Below are 23,453 nucleotides of genomic sequence, written 5' to 3'. Positions count from 1 at the left end.
AATTACTCGAGAAGTGAGCACATACGGCTCATTTTCCCTTGCTGTTAAGGCCACGATATTTGCTTAAAGAAGAAACAAGGCTGGGTTTCTGAAACATGCCTTCAACCTCTGCCCGCCCACTAGATCGGGAGTGAGCAAAATCCTAGCTACCGAAATTAGCCACATTCCCAGATTCGCCACTAAAACAAACCTTGCCTGAACCCCTACTCTGTGCAGGCGTTATTTATAGCTTGAGAACAGTCCAGCTCAGCAAATACTAATACGTTAATGGAGTACATGCTATGTCTCAGGCATTGTATTAGGTGCTCAGAATATAAAGAAGAATAAAACACAGCCTCTGTCTGACCTCAGGAGTTTGGGTCCAGTGGAAAACTGAGAGAACTCCGGTAACTGCAGGGCCTGTGAGCGCGTTCACAATGGGTGCAGAGAGCACAGGAGGGCAGAGAAGGGGCTCTCACATCACCCTGGGGGACCCCAGTGTGCTCTGGGTCTTGAGGCTGAGTAAGCACAAGCAGAACTCATCAGAGTGACAGGAGCACAGACAGATGAAGAAAAACGCAACCAGGAAAGCTAAATGACTCGTCTCCAAGCGCCAGTCTTGGACCTGCCAACATCACAGCCCAACAGCCCACGCTGGAGGAAAAACTCCCAATTCTTAGGAAGTCAGACTTGTACCTGGATGAGTCGTTTTGAAAAGCCCCAGACAACAAGCTCTAATGCCCTACTCTGAAACAGACGGTGAGAGTAGACACAGTGGGAGGAAGCAGGGATGAGGGCAACTATAAGTATTTCCGGGATGTGCCTCAGCTCTTCTCTTGGGTGGGTTTACCTTCCAGAGCAGTTTTGCTTTAGCTGACATTAAAGTAAGTGTCCACTCCCTGGGCACACGGCAGCTGCACATTCGGTGGAAGGGAGAGCCACCGCCAGTATGACAGCGTCCTGTGGGCAAGCCCAGAGGGCCACTGATCTGAAGGGAAGGGTCCTCCACACGACTTCCCCACTGAAGTGAAAACGTTTCTCCAGCGTCTATCAGAAATCTTCAGAGTTCAAATTAAACTTTTAAATGGTTAGTATTTTAAAACTTAAATTGAACACATAAACATATACTCATGGGCCTTCTACTAAATCAGACATTAAATAGTGCCCGTTAGGGGGAAAACAGATTACTGGCTAAGTCTCTCTCAGCGTTCATTCTATATTTGAATACTTAATGACATTTGGACCAAAAGCTGAAACTGAATCAAAATTTCTGAGAGACATGAGGACATGTGCAACCAAAGAGGTAGAAGAGAATTCAATGAGAAGACCGTGACCAGATGATTTCAGTTGTTTACACCTCTCAGTATTTAAGGCAAATGGGTTTTCATTAAATGACATCACAACATATTTTACCTCAGGTACTCATCAAACAAACAATCAGAAGTTTAATAAAAACTTACGAAGATTTCAGAGAAAAGTCTAATTATTTATCCCTCTGGGATTACCAGGGTTTACATTTCTATTAAGTGGAATTACCAAGAGTCACGCCACTTCATCTGTTTCACGTGTAAGTATCTTTATCGAATCAAGATGTAACATTATAGCCCCCACTTCTGTAGACCATGAAAATGGTACGATCACAAGTGTGTGTTTCTGTTTGGCTATGACAGGAGGCGGCTCAAAGCCACTCACCCTGGTATGAAAAGAAATCTGTACTCCAAAAAGCTTTTGAAGAATTATTTTATTTGATATTGCACTTTATTTGGTGTGTCACCTCAGATTCTACTGAAAAGCAGAGGAGAGGATTCTGGGAAGACTGTCTCCATAGCAACCAGACAACAACTGTGTCAGAAAATGATGAGACTCTTTGGAGTTCTGGGGTCTGTTCAAGTCTTACAACTTCCCGAGGAAAGTTTGGGCAATCAATGGTAATTAATTTTGGAAAAAGTAAGATATTCCCATTAAAAAAAAAAACAGTTGTGGGAGCTCATCACATTTAAGTACTCATTAATGTACTCAATTACACTCAGACCTGCCATGAAAGAAAGGCTCAAGGGACTCCTGCCGATTGAAATAATAAGATATGAGACATATCTCAAAGTCATGTGAATAAATTTAGATCTCAGCAAAAGTAAATACAATTCAATTATAAATACTAGTATAATTGTAGCAATACTTTGTAACTCCACTTTTCATTTTCTACATGATTTAAGACACTAATATGGTAAAAAAAAATCATTAGCTGAAAAAATGATTGTTATTGTAACTTTGGGTTTAAATCCCACTTTTTTCCCTATATAACTTGAGACTTAAGAAATGCATTTAAAAGACTTGCTACTACATATTTTGGGCCATGCAGTATATAACTTTGTGACATCAGCAACTGAGAAAGGCGGGCACGGAGCAGTTTTGTGTGTTCCTGAAATTAAGCGAGTATACTCCAAACTGGAGTACTGCAACTGTAGGGTGTTCAACTCAACCCCCACTGTCACCTGAGTGACACAAGCTGTAGAATATATACAAAAAGAATTCAAATGTTTCGCTACAAAAAAAATCAACTAAGCACAAAACAAGACAGTAATGCAGGAAATGAGTAACAGAAAAGTTATTTTTTAACTTCTTTTTAATGTTTATTTTTGAGAGACAGAGAGAGAGAGAGAGAGAGAGAGAGAGAGAGAGAGAGAGCGCGCGAGCGCGCGTGCGTGTAAGAGTGAGTGCGAGCTGGCAAGGGGCAGAGAGAGAGGACACAGAATCCAAAACAGGCTCCAGGCTCTGAGCTGTCAGCACAGAGCCCAATGTGGGGCTTGAACCCACAAACCATGAGATCATGACCTGAGCCAAAGTCAGCCGCTTAACTGACTGAGCCAACCCAGGTGCCCTGCAAAAGCAGTTTGAATGCAGAAATTTACATGAAAACTTAGGCTAAAAAACAAAACAGATCTCACATCAACCTAACTTTACAACCTAAGGAATGACAGAAAGAACAGACTAAACCCCAAGTCAGAAAAAGGAAGTAATAAAGATTAGAGCATAAATAAACAGAGGGTAGAGGAAGCGTTGACTTACTGAAAGCAAAAGATGGTTCCTCCAAAAGATCGACAAAACAGACAAACCTCTAGTTAGATGGACTAAGAAAAAAGGAAGGAAAATTCAAAATACTAAAATCAGAAATGAAAGTGAGGACATTATGGATTCTACAGAAACAAAAATAATCAGAAGAAAGTACTATGAACAGTCGTACACCAACAAACTGCACAACCTATATGAAATGAAGAAATTCCATTTCATGGAAATTGAAACCCAAATTATCAAGAAGAAAGACAAAACTGGGGTGCCTGGGTGGCTCAGTCAGTTAAGCGTCAGACTTTGGCTCAGGTCCTGATCTCAGGTTTGTGGTTTCAAGCCCCATACTGGGCTCTGTGCTGATGGCTCAGAGCCTGGAGCCTGCTTCGGATTCTGTGTCTCCCTCTCTCTCTGCCCCTCTCCTGCTCGTGCTGTCTCTGTCTCTCAAAAATAAAGTTTAAAAAAATTAAAAAAAAGGAACACAAAACCTACCAAGACTAAATCATAAAGAATAAAAAATCTGAATAGACCAAAAGCAGTAAAGCAAGATCAAATCAGTAAAGAAGATTTTCCAGCAAAGAAAAGCCCTGTACCTGATGACTTCATTGCTAAAACCTACCAAACATTTAAAGATGAACTAATACTGGTCCTTCTCAAACGTTTCCAAAAAAATTAAAGAGAAAGGAACACTATTTTTTTAAGTTTACTTACTTATTTTTAAGACATAGACAGTGTGCACACAAACAAGGGAGGAAAAGAAAGAGGGGCTGATGTGGGGCTCGAACCCATGAACCATGAGGTCATGACCTGAGCTGAAGTCCGATGCCTATCTGATAGAGCCACCCAGGCGCCCCCGAGAAGGGAACACTTCTTAACTCATTCTATGAGATTAGTAAAACTCTGATACCAAAGCCAGACAAAACACTACAAAAACAGAAAACTACAGACCAGTATCTCTGTGGAACACTGATGCCAAAATCCTCAACAAAGCACTTACCCAATTCGGTAGCACATTAAAAAGCTTATACATCAGTGGGATTTATTTCTGTAAGGGATTGTAGGCTCTACAAATGAAAACTCAATCATTGGGGGCACCTCACTGACTCAGTCAGAGGAGCATGTGACTCTTGATTTTGGGGCCATAAAGTTAAATCCCACAGTAGGTATAGAGATTACTTAAAAATAAAATCTTAAAAAAAAAATCAATGTAATATATATCATATTCAAAGAATGAGGGGGAAAAAACACATGATATCTCAATTGATGCAAAAAAAATCTGACAAAATTCAACATCTTTTTATGGTAAAAACACTCAATAAACTAGGAGTAGAAAAAAAGGGCTTCAACAGAATAAAAGCCATATATAAAGAACACAATAAACATCATACTCAGCCATGAAAGACTCAACACTTTACCTCTATGATCAGCAATAAGGCAAGGATGCCTGTTTTCACTCTTTCTATGCATAGTGCTAGAAGTTCTAGCCCAAGCCATTAGGTAAGAAAAATAAATAAAAGGCATTCAGATTAGAAAGGCAGAAATAAAATGATCTCTTCATGGATTAAATGAACTTGTATGTAGAAAACACTAAACATCATACACAAAAAATTGTTAAAAATTGTAAATTCACTAAAGTAGCAAGATAAAAAGTCAACATGCAGAAATCATTTGCATTTCTATACATTAAGTGAAAAATCTGAAGAGGAAATTAAAACAATTCCATTTATGATAGCATCAAAGAATAAAATGCTGAGGAATTAGCCAAGGAGGTGAAAGACTTGTACAATTGAGACTATAAAATATTGCTAAAAAATAAAGACACACATAAATGGAAACACATACCATATTCACAGATGTCAATACTACCCAAAACAATACAGACTCAGTGCAATCTCTATTAAAATCTCAATGATTTTTTTGTGTAAGTAGAAAACGCACAGAATTCATACAGAATCTCAAAGAAATCTGAATAGCCAAAACAATCTTGAAAATAAACACAGTTAGAGGACTCCCCCATCCTGATTTAAAAACTTACTACAAATATACAGTAGTCAAAGCAGTGCAGTACTGGCATAAAAACAGACATACAGATCAACAGAACAGAGAGCCTAGAAATAAACCCTTGCATATATTGGCCAACTGACCTTTGACCAGGGTGCCAAGACTATTCAGTTGGGGAAACAACAGTCTTTTCAGCAAAGTGCTAAGAAAATTGCATCTCCAAATGCAAAAGAACGAGGCTGGACCCTTACCTCACACCACACAGAAAAGTTAGCTCAAATTGGATCAAAGACAGAAAGGTAAGACCTAAGACAATAAAACTCTTGGAATAAAACAAAGGACAAAGGCTTCATGACACTGGATTTGACAATGATTTCTTGGATGTGACCAAAGGCACAGGCCAAAAACGACACAAAATTGGACTGTATGAAAATGTAAAGATTTTGTGCATCAAAAGACACCATCCACAGAATAAGAAGGCAATCCAAAGGAGAAAATTAATATCCAGAATATACCAAGAACCTATAAGACTCGACAACAAAAAACCAAGCCATTTGATTCAAAGGACTTGAATAGACATGTCTCCAAAGAAGACTTACAAACAGCCAACAACTGCGTGAAAAAATGCTTAACGTCACTAATCATCAGGAAAATGCAAATCAAAACTACAAAGTACGACTTTGTATCCATTAACATGACTGCCATTAAAAAAACGAAACCCAGAAAACTCTAAGCATTGGTGAGGATGGACAGCAACTGGAACCTGTGTGGTGCTGGTGAGGATGCGAAATGGTACGGACACCGTGGGCAACAGTATGGCAACTCCCTCCCAGGTTAAAGACGGTAACTACCTCCCGACCCCAAAATTCCACTTCTCCGTGGAAGACCTGAAGAGATGTTCGTATGTCTGTGTTCACAGCAGCAATGCTTACAAGAGCTAAAACTTGGAGACAACCCTAGTGTTCGTTGAGGGACCGACAGACAGGTTAAATGCGGTACACACATTCAACAGAATATTAACTCAGCCTCAGAAAGAAATTCTGATGCCCTCGGCAACACGAATGAACCTCCAGGACATTACGGTGAGTGAAATGAGCCAGTCACAAGAGGAGAGTGCACAGGACTCCACTTCTATGGGGTCCCCAGAGCCATCAAAATCACAGAGATGGGGGTGGGGGTGAGAGGGGATGGGGAGTTATTAACAGGTAGCGAGCTTTAGTTTTAGAAGATAAGATGAGTCATGGGGATGGATGGCAGGGAGGGACGGCTGCATGGCAGTGTAAGAATATTCAACGCCACTGAACCACACACTTGGGTGCGTTATTGTGGTAAACTTATGTCATGTTATGTACAACCACAATAAAAAAAATTGGGAAAAGGGTAGAGAAAGAGAACTCAATGCAGTAAATGACACAAACTGAGTGGTCAGACCCCCAGAGGTGGGCAAAGGAGTTCCTGAGGCTACTGAGGATGTACCAGTACCTTGGCAAGGACACTGCCAGAGCTGTGAGGGTCCTCATGAGGTGATGTGCATAGCACAATGAACCCATGAACAACACGGGTCTGTGTGCCCCAGCCCACTTATAGACTTTTTATAGTGCAGGACTGTAATCGTTTATGTTTCTCCTAATCGGTTTTCTTTGGCTTACTACTTGACGTAAGAATGCAGTACACATTACGCTACATACCACGTACTATGTGCATGTGATACACACACTTGCATGTAACACACCTAACATCATATGATATGTTATATAACACACAAGATAGGTTTCAATCGACTGTTTAGGTCACTGGTGAGCTTTCCAGTCAACAGCAGGCTATCAGGAGGAGTCACAAGTTATACGTGGATTTTCAACTGTGCAGGGGGTTGGCGCTCCTAACCCCCCGAGTTGCTCATGGGTCCACTCTAGTTGCATGCTTTAACAGGAACACGGGTCACAGCATGAGCCGTCCTCCAGCACACAATAACAGAACCCACAGCAAAAAAGCAAGAAATCCCAGTGCACACAGTTTCACAACAGAACACGGGGATTCGAAAGCCAGCAAGGAAGAAACACGTGCAGTGTTTTATTAGGGGCTGGTGAGGCTGTGTTTACACACACACAGACAGTTGGGACATTCGGAAAGAGTCGGCTGACCTAGGTAACCGTGGAAGTGACCGTGCATCTTAAGGCCTCAGTGAAGCGCAAGCACACACCCCTCACGTGTGCCACCGTGCAGACCGTGTCACTAACCTTCACTCCAGCCAGCATCCCCGTTGTGGACACACTGAAGTCAAGATAAGCTAGCGTGTCTGGGTTGGAAGGTTTGTAGATCTGGGCAGGCCGTTTCTTTGGCAAATCGTCTGGAGCAAAACAAAGCCATTAGCATGTCTGAGGCAACGGCAAAGCAGACAAGCAGGTACAGGTGTCTGGCTGGTTTGAGGACTGACCTGTGTCCAGTATGGGGGGCCACGCCCTGACGTCTACGGCCGCAGCTGCCTCCCGGGACCGCAACAACTTACAGATCAGCTGTGTTGTCATCAAGCAGGCAGAGCGACTCACCTGAGGTGAGAGAACAAGTTGTGGAGGAAGGAGGTGAGCGGTCATGCACGGCCAGCTGCTCACCACACACCCCGAGGCCAGCGGCTTTCACAGCGGGCCAGGCTGCCTCCCATGGAGCCAGCATGACGGCCAGGATGTGACCGCAGACCCAGAGCTCAGACACTGAGGACCCTGGAAATTCCTGGAGCTGAGGACATAGCCACGGTTATGAGCGTGCTCAGAAAGCAGTGTCCCAACCAACCACTCTGTCAGCTCTGATCTACAAAAACCGCCATGGGTCTCCACAGACGCGGCCATGACTTTCTAAACAGAGAAGTGGCCTGGACAGTACTCCCACACACCCACAAAAAGAATTCGCATGTGCTATCCCCAAACTAAGTTGTCCCTCGTGGTTTCTCCTCCAAGGGGAAAACCTTTTTCTAATCCTCTTCAACTTCCCCGAGCATAAGAAAAGTTAAAATAAATCTGCGCTTTCAAAAAGGAATGGGACACTTCTAAATCTTCAGCAGAGAACTTCAGAAAAATATATGACTTCTTCATCAGTTTGGTGCAAAAAACTCCCACTGTCTTTACAGACGCCCGTGAGAGGGGTCACTTTCTTGAGGGCCCTGCGACTCTAATGCGTGAGGAAGCCACCCCAGCCCCTAATGCCACAAGTGAGTGAAATCATGAAATCCCATTTCCAGAACTAGATGGTAGAGGCCGCATCCTCCCCACCAGCCCCAGAGCTAGCCCTGCCTTGGTTCTGCCATCTGGAAGACCTACGCTTGGACCAGGGCACAGGTGGGAGGAAGGGCCCTGGGGGAGGAGGGGAGAGGACCCGGGGGGGGAGGGGGAGAACTAGAACCCTGGGAGGAGAACCCCGGGGGGAGCAGGAGGAGGACGAGCAGGAGAGCCCCGGGGTGGGGGGGGAGGAGAACCCCAGGGGGAAGGAGGAGAGCCCAGGGAGTGGGCGGGGGAGGAGGAGGAGAACCCCAGTGGGGCGGGGAGTCGGGGGAGCCCCAGTGCTTCCAGGTGTGGTTACCTCCACGATCATCTTCACGGTGGGCAGCGTGGTGGCGATGTTCTGCGGGTGCGGGGGGCGGACGGTTATGGGCACGCAGCCCGCATACAGGCAGCCGTAAAAAGCTGCAATCAGGTCTATTCCTAGACAGAAGGAATGCGTAAGTGCTCAGGTGGCAGTCCCCGGTGCAGACGTGCCAGCCTGGGGCTGCGACGGGAACGGACTCTTGTCTGTGCTGTCAATTCCCGCCGCCTGTCCTTTTGGCACGAGATGCCCAAGCGGCCCAGGTGGCTGATTTCTGTCATTTCTCTAAGGAATTACTCACCTCTATCGTCACCAGTTTACTGAAGGATTTAATTATTGTTGCTTAAATGAACTACCTCAGACATCGAACAAAACAAATTTGGACACAGATGTCTTTGCGAACTTTCACCCCGCGTATGACCTCAGGAGGCACCCGGCATGCAGCACCGCCCTACAAGAGGCCGCAACTAGACCTAGGGAGCCACACAGAGCACGATGCCGGCTGTCAGCTAGGGCGTGGGCGACAAGGTGGCCCGCATGCGGCTGGGGAACTGCCTTCTCACCTGGTGGGTAGACGAGAGCCACGTGGTCCCCGTCCTGCAGGTGCCCTCTCTCCAGTAGCATCACGGCGATCTTCTCGGCGCGCTTATGCAGCTGCACACACGTCAGCGAGCTTGCTATGGCACCCTGAGGGTCGCAAGAATGAGCAGGTGGGACTTTTTTAACGTAACAGCTTTACTGAGATGTACCGCAGGTACGAGCCAGGCACCTTATTTCAAATGCACACTTCAACGGGCACTAGTGTGTCCCCAGAACTGTGCGGCCATCCACAGTCGGTTTTGGCATGCTTTGGTCATCCCCCAAAGACCCCTATCAGTGGTCCCTTCCCTCTCCTTCCCCCTGGCCAAGAAGGGCAGCACCAAAGAGACATCTAGATGTACTTGTGTCAACAAGAGATGTTTTCAAGAATAATTATTTGACTTAAAGAACAGCTAAACGTACCAAAAAAAAAAAAAAAAAAGTCAACCTGGTAATTCTGGGACTTTGGTATAATTGCCGAGGGCAGGAAGAGTCAGTGGTGACCCAGCAGGAAAAATAAAACAACTTGAACACGTTTTTAAGAAACACCACGTTAAAAGTCGAGGTCAAAAAAACAAATGAACAAAGCAACAAACCAAAAAACCAGTAAAGTGAAAAACGAACTCATCAAATTCATTTTATGTAGAACATCACACACATAGAAACAAGTGGAAAACACATTTGGATTAAAAAATACCTTAAAAGCACTGTTGTTGCAACTTCTTACTAATCTCCAATTGTTTCAAAGTAAACAGTTAAGGAAAATAAATAAAACCTAAACCCTGCTCTTCATGATGAAACCCTGTATTAAAGCAATTGACAGGGTGAAGGGCAGGCCGCCCTCTGTGTCTCGGGCCAGGAAGACTCCACGCCACGGAATTTGCGACGACACCGTTTGCTCCCACAGATAGAGCGAGCCAGCAGCGGCAGGAGGAACAGCAAGACACGGGTGATTTTCGGGGACCCTGCGGGTGCGGTAGGCGTCCTGGACCCAAAGGTCATGTGTGGAGAGAAGAGTCCAAAGGGAAGGGCAGTGAGCGGTGCTAGCGTAGAAGGGGGTCACACTGCGTGGACACAAGTGACCAGGCCCTTGGGGTCCCTTAAAAACAGGCAGTGGTGGCCTAGCGACTGGAGGTGCTGGGAAAACACGTTAGACTTCCTGTCAAAATGGCCTGTTTGTGGGAAACACCTGCTCTGGGTGGGGTGTGTGGGACCACCTTTTATGATCAGGATTACAAACACCGGTGCTTGATGCTTGCCAAAATCATCCACAGGTAACTGGTTGTTGTGTGGAGGTCCGGGAAGCAACTCATTCCCCTTCATGACCTGACCCACAAGCAGCGCTTGGGACTGCAAGGGCTCCTGCCCTTTCCCACCGGCTGGGACTGGTTTCTGTGGGGACAGGTCAGTGACGATTCTCTGAATCGAGCCCTGTCATCCACATTTTCCTTGTCTTCCTTCCGAGGAAGGTTAAAAAATGAGAAAATGGAGACACGCGTAAGGTGAGAGAGCCACGGCGGAACGTGGCAAAGCTGGGTAACCAGACAGACCCGGGAGGCTGAGGTGCAAGATGCGGCCCAATCGTGAGAGCCCGGTGCCCCCAAAACGAGGCGCTCCCAAGCACCCACTCCTGGAGACCACACCTGTCCAAAGGAACTGAAATGAACACACTCACTGAGCCAAGTGTCCTTTGAGCATTTCAAAGCGAGATGGTACAGCTGATGGGGAGGCCCAGGACCACCTTGATCCCCAGACTGGCGGTGGGGGGAGCCCATCCTGCCGGCCGAGACGCTCACGCACCAGCTGTCCGGGAGGACAGCCAGCACTACCTTCCTGGCCGTCAGAAAGGCACAGCCACGATGGCGGTGGGTGGCGGTGTGCCACGGTGGGCAGGGCCAGCACAGAGGGCTCATCTGTACGTTACCACTGAGCTCGGCCCTCCTTTCTGTCCCCACCCTCTGGCCGCCGGTATGGTCTGCTTGTCTTAAGTAGCAAATATTCCCGCTCTGGGCTGTTCAGATTCTGGAGCTGACCTCCTGAGTTTCGGAGATCCGATGCCAATCCCCTATCAATGATCAACTTTTCCATCACGAGACAAAACCTAAGAGATTGCCAGGTATCAGTGGCTCAGAACCATTAGCCTAAGCATATCTGAAAAGATGTTTTGGCCCTAGTCTGTGAAAATTCCCACTGACATGCTTGAAAAAGGTGAAATTTAATTGGCATGCTGTCCTTCAGCCCTACTGATCTCTGAAACAGCTTTCACACCACCGTCTGCGGTTCTTTGGGTTTACGGCGGTGAACAGACAAGCCCCCGCCACAGGTGGTAACCATGGGCGGGGGGCGTCCAGTTCCAGAGTCAGCGATAGGGAGCCTGGAGATCCACACTGTCCTCAAGCCCCCAGAAGGTGCCACGCTGGGGCCAGGAGCGCTGGTTCCCAGGCAGTCCAGAGCCTCTCTCAACCCCCCCTCCCCCACATGCAGGGTTGAACATGTCCATACCCCACCTCTCACGAGCCCACAAGGGCACAGGCCACACCCAGCCCCAGATTCCCTGTGGGAGCTTCAGCACAACCCCCACCTCTGGGGAAATGGCCCCGGTGCCGGCTCTGCAGAACAGGAACAGTCACGGGCGAGCAGTCCAAGAAGTGGCAGCCCAGTAGCCCTGGTCAACGGCTGCCTGGCTACCCCATCCCCATCCACAGGAAAGGGTGACGTTTCCAGAGAAAGAAAGTTCTAGTGAAACCACCTCACTGGAGAAATCAGGGCTGACTTTTCCAAAAATAAGCTTTGGGTGCAATCATGACAGAATCCAACCCCTGTTCTAAAGTCAGCAGATTTCAGTGTTAGGGACTGTGAATTTTGGCACCACTTTAAAGTTTTGTATTAGGTTAAATAACAAATGAAAAAAATACTAAGGAATTAAGAAAAAGCCAAATGTGATTTATATTTGAAAAGTTGAAGGAACTGTTATAAGCAAACAAACAAACAAACACAAAGTTACAAAGAGTTGGCTGATGTTTGTTAAAAGGAGTAACAGGTGGTCTTTTGTACGGAAACAAGCTCCAAAATGCAAGTTTCCCGTGATTTGCAATGAATTATGTCCCCATGTCCCACTATAAATCCGACATAACAGCTTGTGCTCTATCGACAGCTCTGGCCGTGGTGAAGAGCATACGAGCGGACACTGTTTGCAACAAGAGAGCTGCTCTCGCAGGTGCCAAATGGTTCACCGGCTTCTACGAGCCGTGTCAAGTCGCCAAATTCACAATCCACAGAATGTGCCACGCAGGATGGAGGCGAGCCTGAAAACGTGGTGAGCCACATGCTGGGAAGACAATGGTGTGGATACACGGAGTGAAGTTAGACATCATCAGCATTTAACCTCGCCGGTTTCCATCTTTTTAAAATACCGCTTTTGGAAAACGTGAAACGGCGTGTGAGGCTTGCACTATACTTCCGTGGGATAGGAAGGGCGACTGACGTGGAAATTACAAACCACCACCATAAACATGGCGATTACGACCTTCTGCCACGGCTGAGCATTTGTTGTAAGTTCTACGTGGGGCCGGGGGTGGGGGGGCAGGTCCGACCCTTAGACTGGCTCAGGAGGCAGCTGCCTGCACGTCCAGAGCCACGTCCAAAGGAAAGCCACCAGTGAGCCACCTCTCTGTGCTGACCCAAAGTGGATTCACCCATGGCTCTGATCTCCTCCCCACCCTGTCCACTTTTCTGTTTCTAACAAAGCCCTTTCTCGAGTGACTCATTTTCCCAAACGATCCAGGGTCTAGCTACAGCAGATGACCACGACCGTGGGGTCAGGGATGGGAGCGCCATCACCCAGACCAGATCAGCTGGCGAGGAGTCCAGTGTCCCGGTGTCACCCCAGTCCACCATCTGAGGGCTCTGCCCCCCATGCTGCCACTCCTGTCATTCTATGGGGTTAGAACAGCTCTGTCTTCCTCCCCTGCGGGGGTGGGTCATCTGTGAACACGCCCGGATCATCTCTGAGTCTGCGTGTGCGTTGCAGGGTGGTCTCCTCCTCCTTAGGCTGCCTATTTGTGCCTCCAAGGGGTCCAGGCAGATTCCACCCCCACTGCGAACGGGAGAGACCATGGGGGCCACACTGGGGAGGGTCGAAAAGGTGACGTGGACCTGTCCCTTACTTTGGCGCAGCTTAGCGCTTACGGAGGACACACCACACCCGGCGTGTCGGCACCGCCGCAGCAGCTGGGGAAACTGTAGCTGAAGGGACCCGAGAGGTCCTTCCCAGGACAGGTGACAGTCATCACTCTGGAGGGCCACTGAGAGACCACGGAGGAGGAACAGTCCCCAGGACAAATGAATGCTATGTGTAGAGGGTGGAGAAAGTCAGCACAAAAGATTAAGGAGAAATCAGGACGGCAGCACAGAGCCGAAGACTGTCCGCTGGGCAACACTGTCAGGAAAGCTGAGGGGGGAGGAGCCAATGGAGGAAAGAGAGGAGAAAAGAGGTGGACATGTTTCGGGGCCTTGGGTAACTGAACAGACCCTCGGGAGCCCAGGCACTATGCCTCCTACTGCAGCACACCTGGGAGTGCAGAGGAGTCGATCCAGGGAATGGGGTCCACTGGGCCCTGACAGAGGTCAGGGAAGCAGCAGCGCTTCCTAAGACTCTTCCTGGGGGACGGTCTTGAACAGACACAAGAATAAATGACCCACCGGGTCACCTCAGCCCACATGGCAACTCAAGGTCATCAGAGCCTCCGTGGTCATTTCCAGGAGCCACATCGCACGGACGCTGGCCTGATGACTGGGTATCCAAATGAGAAACCCAGTTACGTGATTGGCATTGCCTTTCACTGGCCTCTGATCTATTACTTTAAATGGCAAGAGGTACCTCTGCACATCAACATTTTGGTATTTTGCAACTCTGAATAGCCATAATTTCTGACAACTGTATATACCCATACTTGTCAAGAGACCTATTTCTATTTCTCAGACTTTATTTCCACAGCAGAAAAATAAAAATTAAGTATACGAAGGCTTTCGCATCTAATTTTACTGTTAATACTACCTGCTAGTATATCTAAGCTCTTATTCTTTTTTATAAATTTTTTTTTTCATTTTTTATTTATTTTTGGGACAGAGAGAGACAGAGCATGAATGGGGGAGGGGCAGAGAGAGAGGGAGACACAGAATCGGAAACAGGCTCCAGGCTCTGAGCCATCAGCCCAGAGCCTGACGCGGGGCTCGAACCCACGGACCGCGAGATCGTGACCTGGCTGAAGTCGGACGCTTAACCGACTGCGCCACCCAGGCGCCCCTCTAAGCTCTTATTCTTAAGTCCTCCTATGAAACAATACCGGAAGAGCTTGCTTTTCCAAGGTGAGATGTCAACACAAACCTTAATCACACTTGGAAAATAGAAAAGACTTTCGTTCCCAAGGACTGAAGTCTATAATGAAAGCACAACTTCTTACTTACAGGAGAGTAGTTCACTAATAAGAGACAAAAACGTGCCACAGATCTGACCCATTCCCTGTATTTTGGGGGGGAAATAATGCAAAAAAAGATAGTGCTGAAACGATCCATAAAGATCTCAGTCAGAATAGCCACAGATAAGTAACATGAAGGACATCACATAGGACTGAAGTCAAAGGGTTACGGCGGGAAGAAGACAAAGCCACAGGACAGCGACCGGGAAATTTGAGTTCAGCGTGCCTCACCCTACAGTTGAGCAGCGTGTACAGGACGTGGTCGGGGGTGGTCTGCGCCCTCCACTGCAGGACCTCCGACAGAAACAGGAACTGGAACAAAGCACAGCCGTTAGGCCCAGGCCATCCCGGCACCCTGCGTTCAGATTTAAACTCACACCTCTAGATCAGGCTAGCTTCGGTGCTTTCAGGTGACTTAAAGCATCGCTTTTCCAAGGAGGAAGGAGGGCCTCCCTGTCACAATCAGAAGAAGAATCCGGCACTTACAGGGTTTTTCCTGCGTGACCTGGATTCCCATGTCTGGCTGGGATTCGCAAGTCACAGGGGCCGGCGCCGCGCCTGGTCAGAGACGTCTCCCCATAACCTGCCGAAGGCTGGGAGGCGCGTTCCCGGAATGCAAGGGGCAGCCAGCACAGAAAATCCCTTCTGGCCTCCCAGAAGACGGTGATTTCTGGGGGCTGTGATGGCAAGATCAGACCTATGCTGCTTTTGAACTAGGCTCCCTCACACGTGTTGTTTCCAAATGGTCATTCCCTGAGGTCTCCCAACAGCACTGCAAATCACACGGATCACGTGTACCCTACTGAGTCAGTGTGGAGAGGGAAGGTCAGCCCCACCTCAGGTCTAATCACAGGAAACACCTGGGTAGATCCCTTAATTCACTTTTTTAGTAGAAATGTACTCTGAGGTCTGAACATGGTAACCAAGTGCTTTAAATAAACGTATTTCTATTTGTTACCAAACTGACAATATTTTAAACGGTTGACTTTGTCATGTTTCCTGGTAGCTCATACAGACAGGGGTCACCTTTTGGTGAATCATCAGAGTCCTCAAGTCTGCATGGTGATAATGGGGACCGCAGTACACGTGACAAAATGTGACATGTATGCTGGGTGTGGCCCCGGATTTCTCCTCTAGCCCCTGAGGTCACGTTAAGGACGCCAGTTTGCCAACCCAGGTTTCGCACTTCTGTGCTCTTGAATTCCAGCAGTTAAAGGGCCGAAGCCTTTTGCCACGAGACTGTCTGGGTGTCACTCCAGGGCTGGCAGGCTCATCAGGAACGAGCACCCCAGGATGCCAGGACAGAGCGGGCCTCAGGCCTCAGCTCGTGCGCCCGTGTCTCCTCCCACCCCCTTGACCCTCTGCAGTGTCCGGCAACACGGCACCCCCACTGCACACATCTTTGTGGTGACACCGTACGGACGTGCGTGCAGGACCGAGAGGGCAGGACGCCCAAGTTCAGGGGCGGGCGCTGAGCTGGCCGTCAGTGTCGTCTGGAGCAGTGTGCCGGCACAGGGCTCGGACAGGAACCCCGTCCGCTTCTCACCTTGCGGGCCTGATCGTTGTCCTCTATCTGGCCCAGGTCTCTGCCGCTGGCCTGCGCAATCCTCTTCCCAGACACCAGGTTCCCCACCATCACAGAGGCAGGGCCAATTTCTGGAAAGAATGTGAGGAAACAAGTCAACTTAAAACATGACCGCGCACCTCGGCAAAGAGCTGGCTCCGGGGAAACCCTCTGAAAGGCCGAGCTCTGAGAAAATCTTATCAGAACAGGGCTTCCAGTGCGTCCCAACAATGAGAATGATGGCAGACACGAGCGAGTCTCGATTACAGGGTAAAACAACGTTTTCACCAGATCCCGGTGGCGTCTCCCAAACCCGCTGCTGTTACTCTAATGCCAGTTGGTGGGATGCTGCGATCTGTCCACTTGGATGATTGTGAGAAATAATGCTGAAGATAAGGCAGTAAACCGTGACGCGTCTCGCTGCTAAGCAGTCGGGACTCTGGGATCACCTGTGTGGTGTCCCCCAGTGTCCCTGCTTGTCACTGAGCGACCCCCGACATAAACTATTCCACATTTTTTATAAATACCTTTATAATGCAGGGGGTAATGCCGCACGGGCACAGTCACCTATCTCACTGACGGAACAGCTCTGGGCTCTCACCGGCCCCGCAGAGCTACGGGAGACCAAGCCCAGAGGCTGCTGTCGAGCCAAAGTTCCTCTTACACCACCATTACAGACTCAATTACCAGCATTCCTTTTACTGCTTATGAAACATTTCACAAGAAAAAAACCAGATGCAATCTAGTCTGACAGCTTTCTCTTCTGTTTCAATGAAAGAAACAAGTTTCCTAAAAAACTGCAGAAACTCTTTCACAATGTCTAGCTGCAGGAAATCCTGGGCACCCCCCGGGTTTCTCAAAACACAATCATTCACTTTGTTTTGATCACACACACGTATGCACATTTACCAGGGAAGGGTCAGCTGTGAGTGTGTGTGACACAAATGGCGGCAAAGAGTCAGGCAGGGGGCTTAAAGAAGGGAGTGGAAATAACAAAGACGTCAGCCACGTGCGTTTAGTCCGTGGTTTAATAAAATACAAGTTGAAGGTCACTACTGAATCAAATTCTTGTTTCACCTTTGCCAAAGGCCACCTTACAAGCTTCTGAGTCACGGCACATGTTGCCTTCTGTTATTGCACACGGAGAGCCGTGTGTCAGCAGGTAAGAAAGCCTTAGGTTCAGGTTCGGGGGTAGAGGCCAGCAGCTGCCGGGATGATGACCCCCAGGCACCCTGGGAAGATGGGCAGGGCACGGGCTGACGCCTGCAGGTGACATTCTTCTCTGCAGACACGTGCCCATCCAGAGTTGGGCTGCCGTAAAACATTCAACGTGTTGGGAGAAGGCAGGCACTTCCAGCAGGACTGAAATCGGGAAAATGGCCCATGACACAGATCTCTGGGCCCCTGCTCACTGGCTTCATCGTAGGCAATTTGTAGGCGCCGTGACGCTGTTTCTGTGGGATCACAGAATACACCTTCTATGCTCCGCTACAGCAGGTCTGAATGGTCAGGTGTGGCAGACTGGGACTGCCTGCATTTTTCTCAGCTGGTAATAAAGACACTGCAACAGAGGAGCGGTCTTTCCACATTTAACAAGATGAAAAGACAAGGCAGCGTGGCATACGGGGAAGCGAATGTGGCTGCTGCACGGGCTCAACCCGGAGCCCAGCCGACTGGCCCTCCGCTTCCTGACTTGGCGTCTGTGGGTAAAGCATCCTGACGTTCTCCTTGGTCCCGGGGGTGGGCAGGAAGGCTCTTCTGAGAAGCCCATCTGGCCTCAACTGGCTTGAAGTCTTCTCCGTAATTTTTTAAGAATTCAAACTAGGGTGGGAGAAGCACTGTTCTGAGGTGCTGGCAGCTTGTCCCCCCTTCCCCAGGGCTGGTCTCTACTGGATGTGAAGCTCAGACCTCACATATTGCTCCCCCGAGGTAGACTTAAGAATTACTTTTTTCCAAATGGTGCTGGGAGACAGGTGCTTTCCTGTGGCATTTATTTGCAAAATCTGTCCCCCTCCCAAGAACCAAGGGTCTCCCCCCCTTGCCAAATGAGGTGGGTGTGGTGCAAGACACCCTCACAGACTTCACCGCCTCAGGATTTGAAAACATAAGGTTGAAGAGCGCCTGGGTGGCTCAGTCAGCTGAGCGTCTGACTCTTAATTCCAGCTCAGATCATGATCCCAGGGTCATGGGTTCGAGCCCCATATCAGGCTCTGCGCCGAGTGTGAAGCCTGCTTGGGATTCATTCATTCTCTCTCTCTCTCCCTCCCTCCTTCCCCTGCTCCTACACTTTCTCTGTAAAACAAAGTAAAACATTTAAAAAAAAGAAAATATAAGGTTGAGATGGACCCAAAAATAGGTACTGAAGTTCACACTTGCGTTCTCTCCCTCCCCTCCCACTTACGGATGCAGAAGTGGGCAGGTCGGGAGTTTTATCTCAGAGTTGTCCTCTTCCTATTACTACCCGACTGTGTCACGCAGGGAACACAGCACATATTGTGTCCTCTGGGTGCAGAACCCGCCAGCCCGACCGCACTCCTCCCCTTCTCCCCAGCAGGTGCAGTGCTGTCTGCGGCTGCTCCCCCTGCTGCCCTCTGGATGCTCAGATACACTGTGTCCCAGGGACTGTTAACACTGGGAGCTGTATTTCAGGTTGTTAAATACTGTTGGTACCCCAACTAATGGGTTAAAGGGCTTTTTTTTTAAATTTTTTTTAACGTTTTATTTATTTTTGAGACAGGGAGAGACAGAGCATGAGCAGGGGAGAGTCAGACAGAGAGAGACACAGAATCTGAAACAGGCTCCAGGCTCTGCGCTGTCAGCACAGAGCCCGACGCAGGGCTCGAACTCACGGACCGAGAGATCATGACCTGAGCCGAAGTCAGCCGCTTAACCGACAGAGCCACCCAGGCGCCCCAAAAGGGCTTTTAACATTTTGTGCTCCGTTAAGATACTCTCATACACACGTTGTTAGCTCAGTAAATATGAATTCATCTGCTAAAAGAGGCAACTAGATCATCCACAAACTAAGTTTTAGGAGCTTTGTTTCAAGCATAGCATCTAGCAACACCCTCATGGAAAAATGGCCTCACTAAATACTTTGGCCACAACAAGTACTTGTTCACAGCCTGTGTCTATTCCAAAGGAGACTTAAAACTCACCACATCCAATCCCCTCATTACATTTACGGAAACTGAGGCTTCAGGGAAATGTCACCTGTCTGAGGTACGTTATAGGTCATTAGCCGAGGTAGGGAAGTGAACCAGCACCTCATGCTGTCATTAATATTTGTTAAAAACAGCTTTTATTCAGGGGCACCCGGGTGCCTCTGTCAGTTAAGCGTCCGACTCTTGATTTCGGCTCAGGTCATGATCCCAAAGTCACGGGATTGAGCACTGTGTCAGGCTCTGTGCTGACAGTGCAGAGCCTACTTGGCATTCTCTATTTCCCCCTCTCTCTCTGCCCCTGCCCTGCGCGCTCTCACTCTCTCAAAAACAAATAAGTAAACAAACATTAAAAAATAAAAAAGATTATTCCCTTACAATAATCAGTCACATAGAGCTTCATCCACCATGCTGCAGCCGTGGTATCTAAACAGCCCCAACCTCCCAGCTCATCCTTTCTTCCCAGAGGAAGAAGGCTGTCCTCAGGTGCCCCGACACTGCCCTCGAGCAAAGCACCTTGGCCTTTTCATTCAGTCAGGTTTTGCCTTGACATCCGACAGGTGCACTGAGCCCCATAGTTCTGGAAGCACATCAGGCCTTTGCAAATGACCCCACCATGAGTACCTGTCCTGAATTCTGTCGTGAGCTTCTCTGCACCCGGGACCACTGGTGGCCAGGCCCCCAGTGGAGGTGTCTGAGGGTGAACGGAGGCGGGCAGGAGACAGGGAGAAGTCAGTCACTGCCGAATGTGTGCAAGGACACACTAAGGAGCCTGCCACCATGATCGATTCCGTTCACAGACACCAACACACCCACACGGAGCCACTGCTCCGACCTTCCCACGGCCGTTTATGCCCTGAGACGATAGGAGATAAAGAGGTGATTTCTCATCGTTTTGCTTTGCCGCCCCACAGAAAGGCAATGCTTTGTGTTCTGGGGGGCTCGTCGCTTGCAGCCAGTGTGCCCGCGAAATGTAAAGAAATGGATGCTTCGTCAGTGGTAACTTTATGTTTTGCTATTGCAGTTGTATAAGCCAAGGACCGAGAGGAAAAAGAAACGAAGGGAGGTATCAGGGGATCTAGCACCTAGAATGTGAGAAAACAACAAACAGCACAGAAATCCGAAGAAAACCAAAAAGCAGAGATAACTGCAAGGCCAAGGTGCCCAGAAAGCAGACAATGACTCCATACTTTCCAAGAGAACCCACGCAGAGGAGAGAACCGCAAGGCTACAACGTGTACGTCCTCACGAACACACGTGCATCGTGCAGGGGGTAAGGACAAGGGACACAGGCTCGAGGCCTGGACTCAAGTCTGTCCGTATGCGTGGGGCAACCCTTTCTTCCTGCAGCATCCGCGTCCTCCCCTCACCCTACTGAGGACCACCCACCCACCCTCTCATCCGATCTCACTTACGGGGCATCGGCCTCAGTCCCTACATTTACCACGAGGTGGGCCATGCCCAGAGGTGACCCAACGGTGTCTGGCTGACTCGTCGTCAGCTCTGCCCTGCAGCCACGCTGTACTGGGTGGAACAAACAGTCAACGGGTCTGGGTCTGCCTCTGTCACACTCTGGCCCCATCAACCCCCCGCCTCTGTCACACTCTGGCCCCATCAACCCCCTGCCTCTCTGTGACCCATTCTCCTCATTTGTGAAACAGGGACAGAAGAGTGCCTACCACGCAAGCCTCCATGAGAAGAGACGCGTTAATCAGTACAACATGCTGAAACAGTGGCCACGGGGCCAGCACAGCCCGAGTGTGTGACCCCACCGCCGGCCCCTCCCTGCTTGGACGCCCTGGGACCTCCTGTCACTGCACCAGCAGAAAACCTGGGCCCTCACCTCCCACGGTCTGGAGATAAATTTTCTCTCACTGATGACTATGCAGCATGAAAGAACATAACTGATTAGTTGCTGGGCATCGAAGTCAGATAAAGGGTAAGTACATGTTCCCCAAACCCCCAAGCGCTAGACACACATTCACTCTTACAACGTCACAAATGAATTTCTAGACTTCTGCACAGGCTTCAAGAGTTTCCCACATTTATTAGGCTTTGACACCTAAATAACCCACGAGACAGGTAAGGAAGCATTATTCTCATCTGAAGGAAACCATGACTGAGAGCTTCCATGCCTGGTAAAATGCCACCCAGCCAGACCGAGGGTCAACTACTCCACTGGGATCTACATAGGACTCCTTCCCAACATGCCCCCAGGTGCCGGGCTCCCAGCCAACCATGCTGTCCCAGGAGAGCCCCTCATCCACCATCCAGTGGGGCAGGTTTATGCCCTGGGAGTGTGGAGACCAGGACAGGAGTGGGGTTAAGAACCACCTACAGGCATGGGGCCTGGTCCACAGGGCACCAACAGCACCTGGTTCCAGAGAGCCACCCGGATTCCACACAACTCTCCAGGCCATGGGACATACCTGGCTGCTTCTGTCGAGGTTTAGGCAAGTTTGTGACACAGGTATGGGGACACATCAGGACGTTGCAGGGGTGGAGTGAGCCCTCCAGGAAGAGCTGCTTCGTTTCTGACAAGTGGATCCCACCGAGTGGGGTTTTGGGGAGGGTGTTTGCTGGAACCAAGGCCAGGCAATAAACCCCAACTTGATGTATGCTGTCAATTGCCTGGAAAGTCATGAGGGAGGAAGTGGGTTAGAACAGGTGCCACAGACACGAAGCAAACGTTCAGACGGTGCAAAGTCCCGTCTGTAACATGAGCAAGCACACGCCATCCGAGTGGGGTGAAGATGCCAAGAGAAGGGGTGTCTCTCCAAATCCAGCCAAACTGGCTAATTTTATGTGGGATTTGTGGAATACCACATGCACTAAGAAGGGAAATTTTGAGGAAAAAAATACACTCTGGAGATCAGAACAAAAACTATTACTTGTGACATCCCCAAGTGAATGGCGGGAGCCAGTTCTGCAGACCCGTGACCCCTAATCTTGGTCTGTTTAGTTATTTTCCAAGAACGAAATACACATTTCCCGGTCAATGCAATTTCTGATCCAATGGGGCAACGGTCGGGGAGCACGAGAGCACCGTTGGTGGGGCTTAAGGGAAGCCGGCGTGGAAGCAGCTGAGGGGCCCCGGGGCGGGAGCAGAGCTATACCTGCAGCACCCTGCTCATCCACTGGAAGCTGTCCTCCTCCGTGGAGTCTGGCCTCTGCTCGGCCACAATCACTATCCTCTCGTCGTGCAGGACAGTTACGGAGAACACAGCTATCCTGCGAGGACAGAAAGGAGCAGGTGCGGTGAGCACGTGCTGTAGATGCCGCCCAAAGCACTGTTCATTCCGCTACTGATGGCAGAGCCCAGGAGAGCACAGCGCCGGCCTCTGCTCCAGCAAACCTGTGAGGGGACAGGCCCCACTTCTCAGGGCAGACGGAAGGTGCTGGGCTGTGGACGTCAGAACCGCGCACAACCCACATCTTGGGTTGCACCTGTGAAGTGAGTCTCCACATCAAGGGAAACTCTGGGATGAACGAGTTTCTGCCTCTCTCTCGGGAAGCACAGCACCACGTGACTCGGACCCCCAGAGGCCCCCCTATCACACAGAGGCTGCCCTGGCTCAGTGAGTTAAACGGGGCAATGCTACATCCACGTGTCTGTCACTTCCACTCTCACTGGCGTGCCGGGCGGCAGTAAGGCTCTACAGGAGTTCATGACTTCCTTCACGTGAGCCAAAACCCGGGGAGCCGCCACCGTGAATTAGTATTTACTGTGCCCAGATCATCAGGGAGAAGAGGCCACAGGACTCCATTCTCCCACACAACTGTTGCTCGACTATTACCTTGGGGTCTTTGGAGATGATCTGCTCCAACATGAATTTTTGGCTGTTCCCTTTGTGTATTTCTTTAAAACACAAGTCTTTCAAACAGATATTTTTATTTGACTCAGAGGAGAAGTGACAAAAATTATGTATGGAGCTCAGGAAATTTCTATAAAATGGGGCATTCAGAACTAGACAGAACGTCAGAGGTCACTCACTCCCACAACTAAGGAATTTGTGCAATTTTATATAACCAGTGTCGTCTGCAGACAACCCAGGG

At 49.0% G+C, this 23,453-nt stretch overlaps 1 protein-coding gene across 6 annotated transcripts in view; it reads right to left on the bottom strand.

Annotated features, from left to right (window-relative positions):
* The window catches only part of DIP2C (disco interacting protein 2 homolog C), a 416,214-nt gene that overhangs the window by 63,535 nt on the left and 329,226 nt on the right, over positions 1-23,453 (bottom strand). For all 6 annotated transcript variants that reach the window (XM_047848086.1, XM_047848087.1, XM_047848088.1 and 3 more), the window contains 8 exons: positions 22,514-22,628; positions 21,827-22,028; positions 16,219-16,328; positions 14,904-14,984; positions 9,180-9,303; positions 8,614-8,735; positions 7,478-7,589; positions 7,281-7,390 (listed from right to left, as the gene is read on the bottom strand). In XM_047848086.1, coding sequence (XP_047704042.1) covers positions 7,281-7,390; positions 7,478-7,589; positions 8,614-8,735; positions 9,180-9,303; positions 14,904-14,984; positions 16,219-16,328; positions 21,827-22,028; positions 22,514-22,628 — 976 coding nt within the window. The remainder of the gene's footprint in view (positions 1-7,280; positions 7,391-7,477; positions 7,590-8,613; positions 8,736-9,179; positions 9,304-14,903; positions 14,985-16,218; positions 16,329-21,826; positions 22,029-22,513; positions 22,629-23,453) is intronic.

The sequence above is a fragment of the Prionailurus viverrinus genome, unplaced genomic scaffold (genome assembly GCF_022837055.1).
Source record: "Prionailurus viverrinus isolate Anna unplaced genomic scaffold, UM_Priviv_1.0 scaffold_51, whole genome shotgun sequence".
Lineage (NCBI taxonomy): Eukaryota > Metazoa > Chordata > Mammalia > Carnivora > Felidae > Prionailurus > Prionailurus viverrinus.
This window is presented reverse-complemented; position numbering and strand designations above follow the sequence as displayed.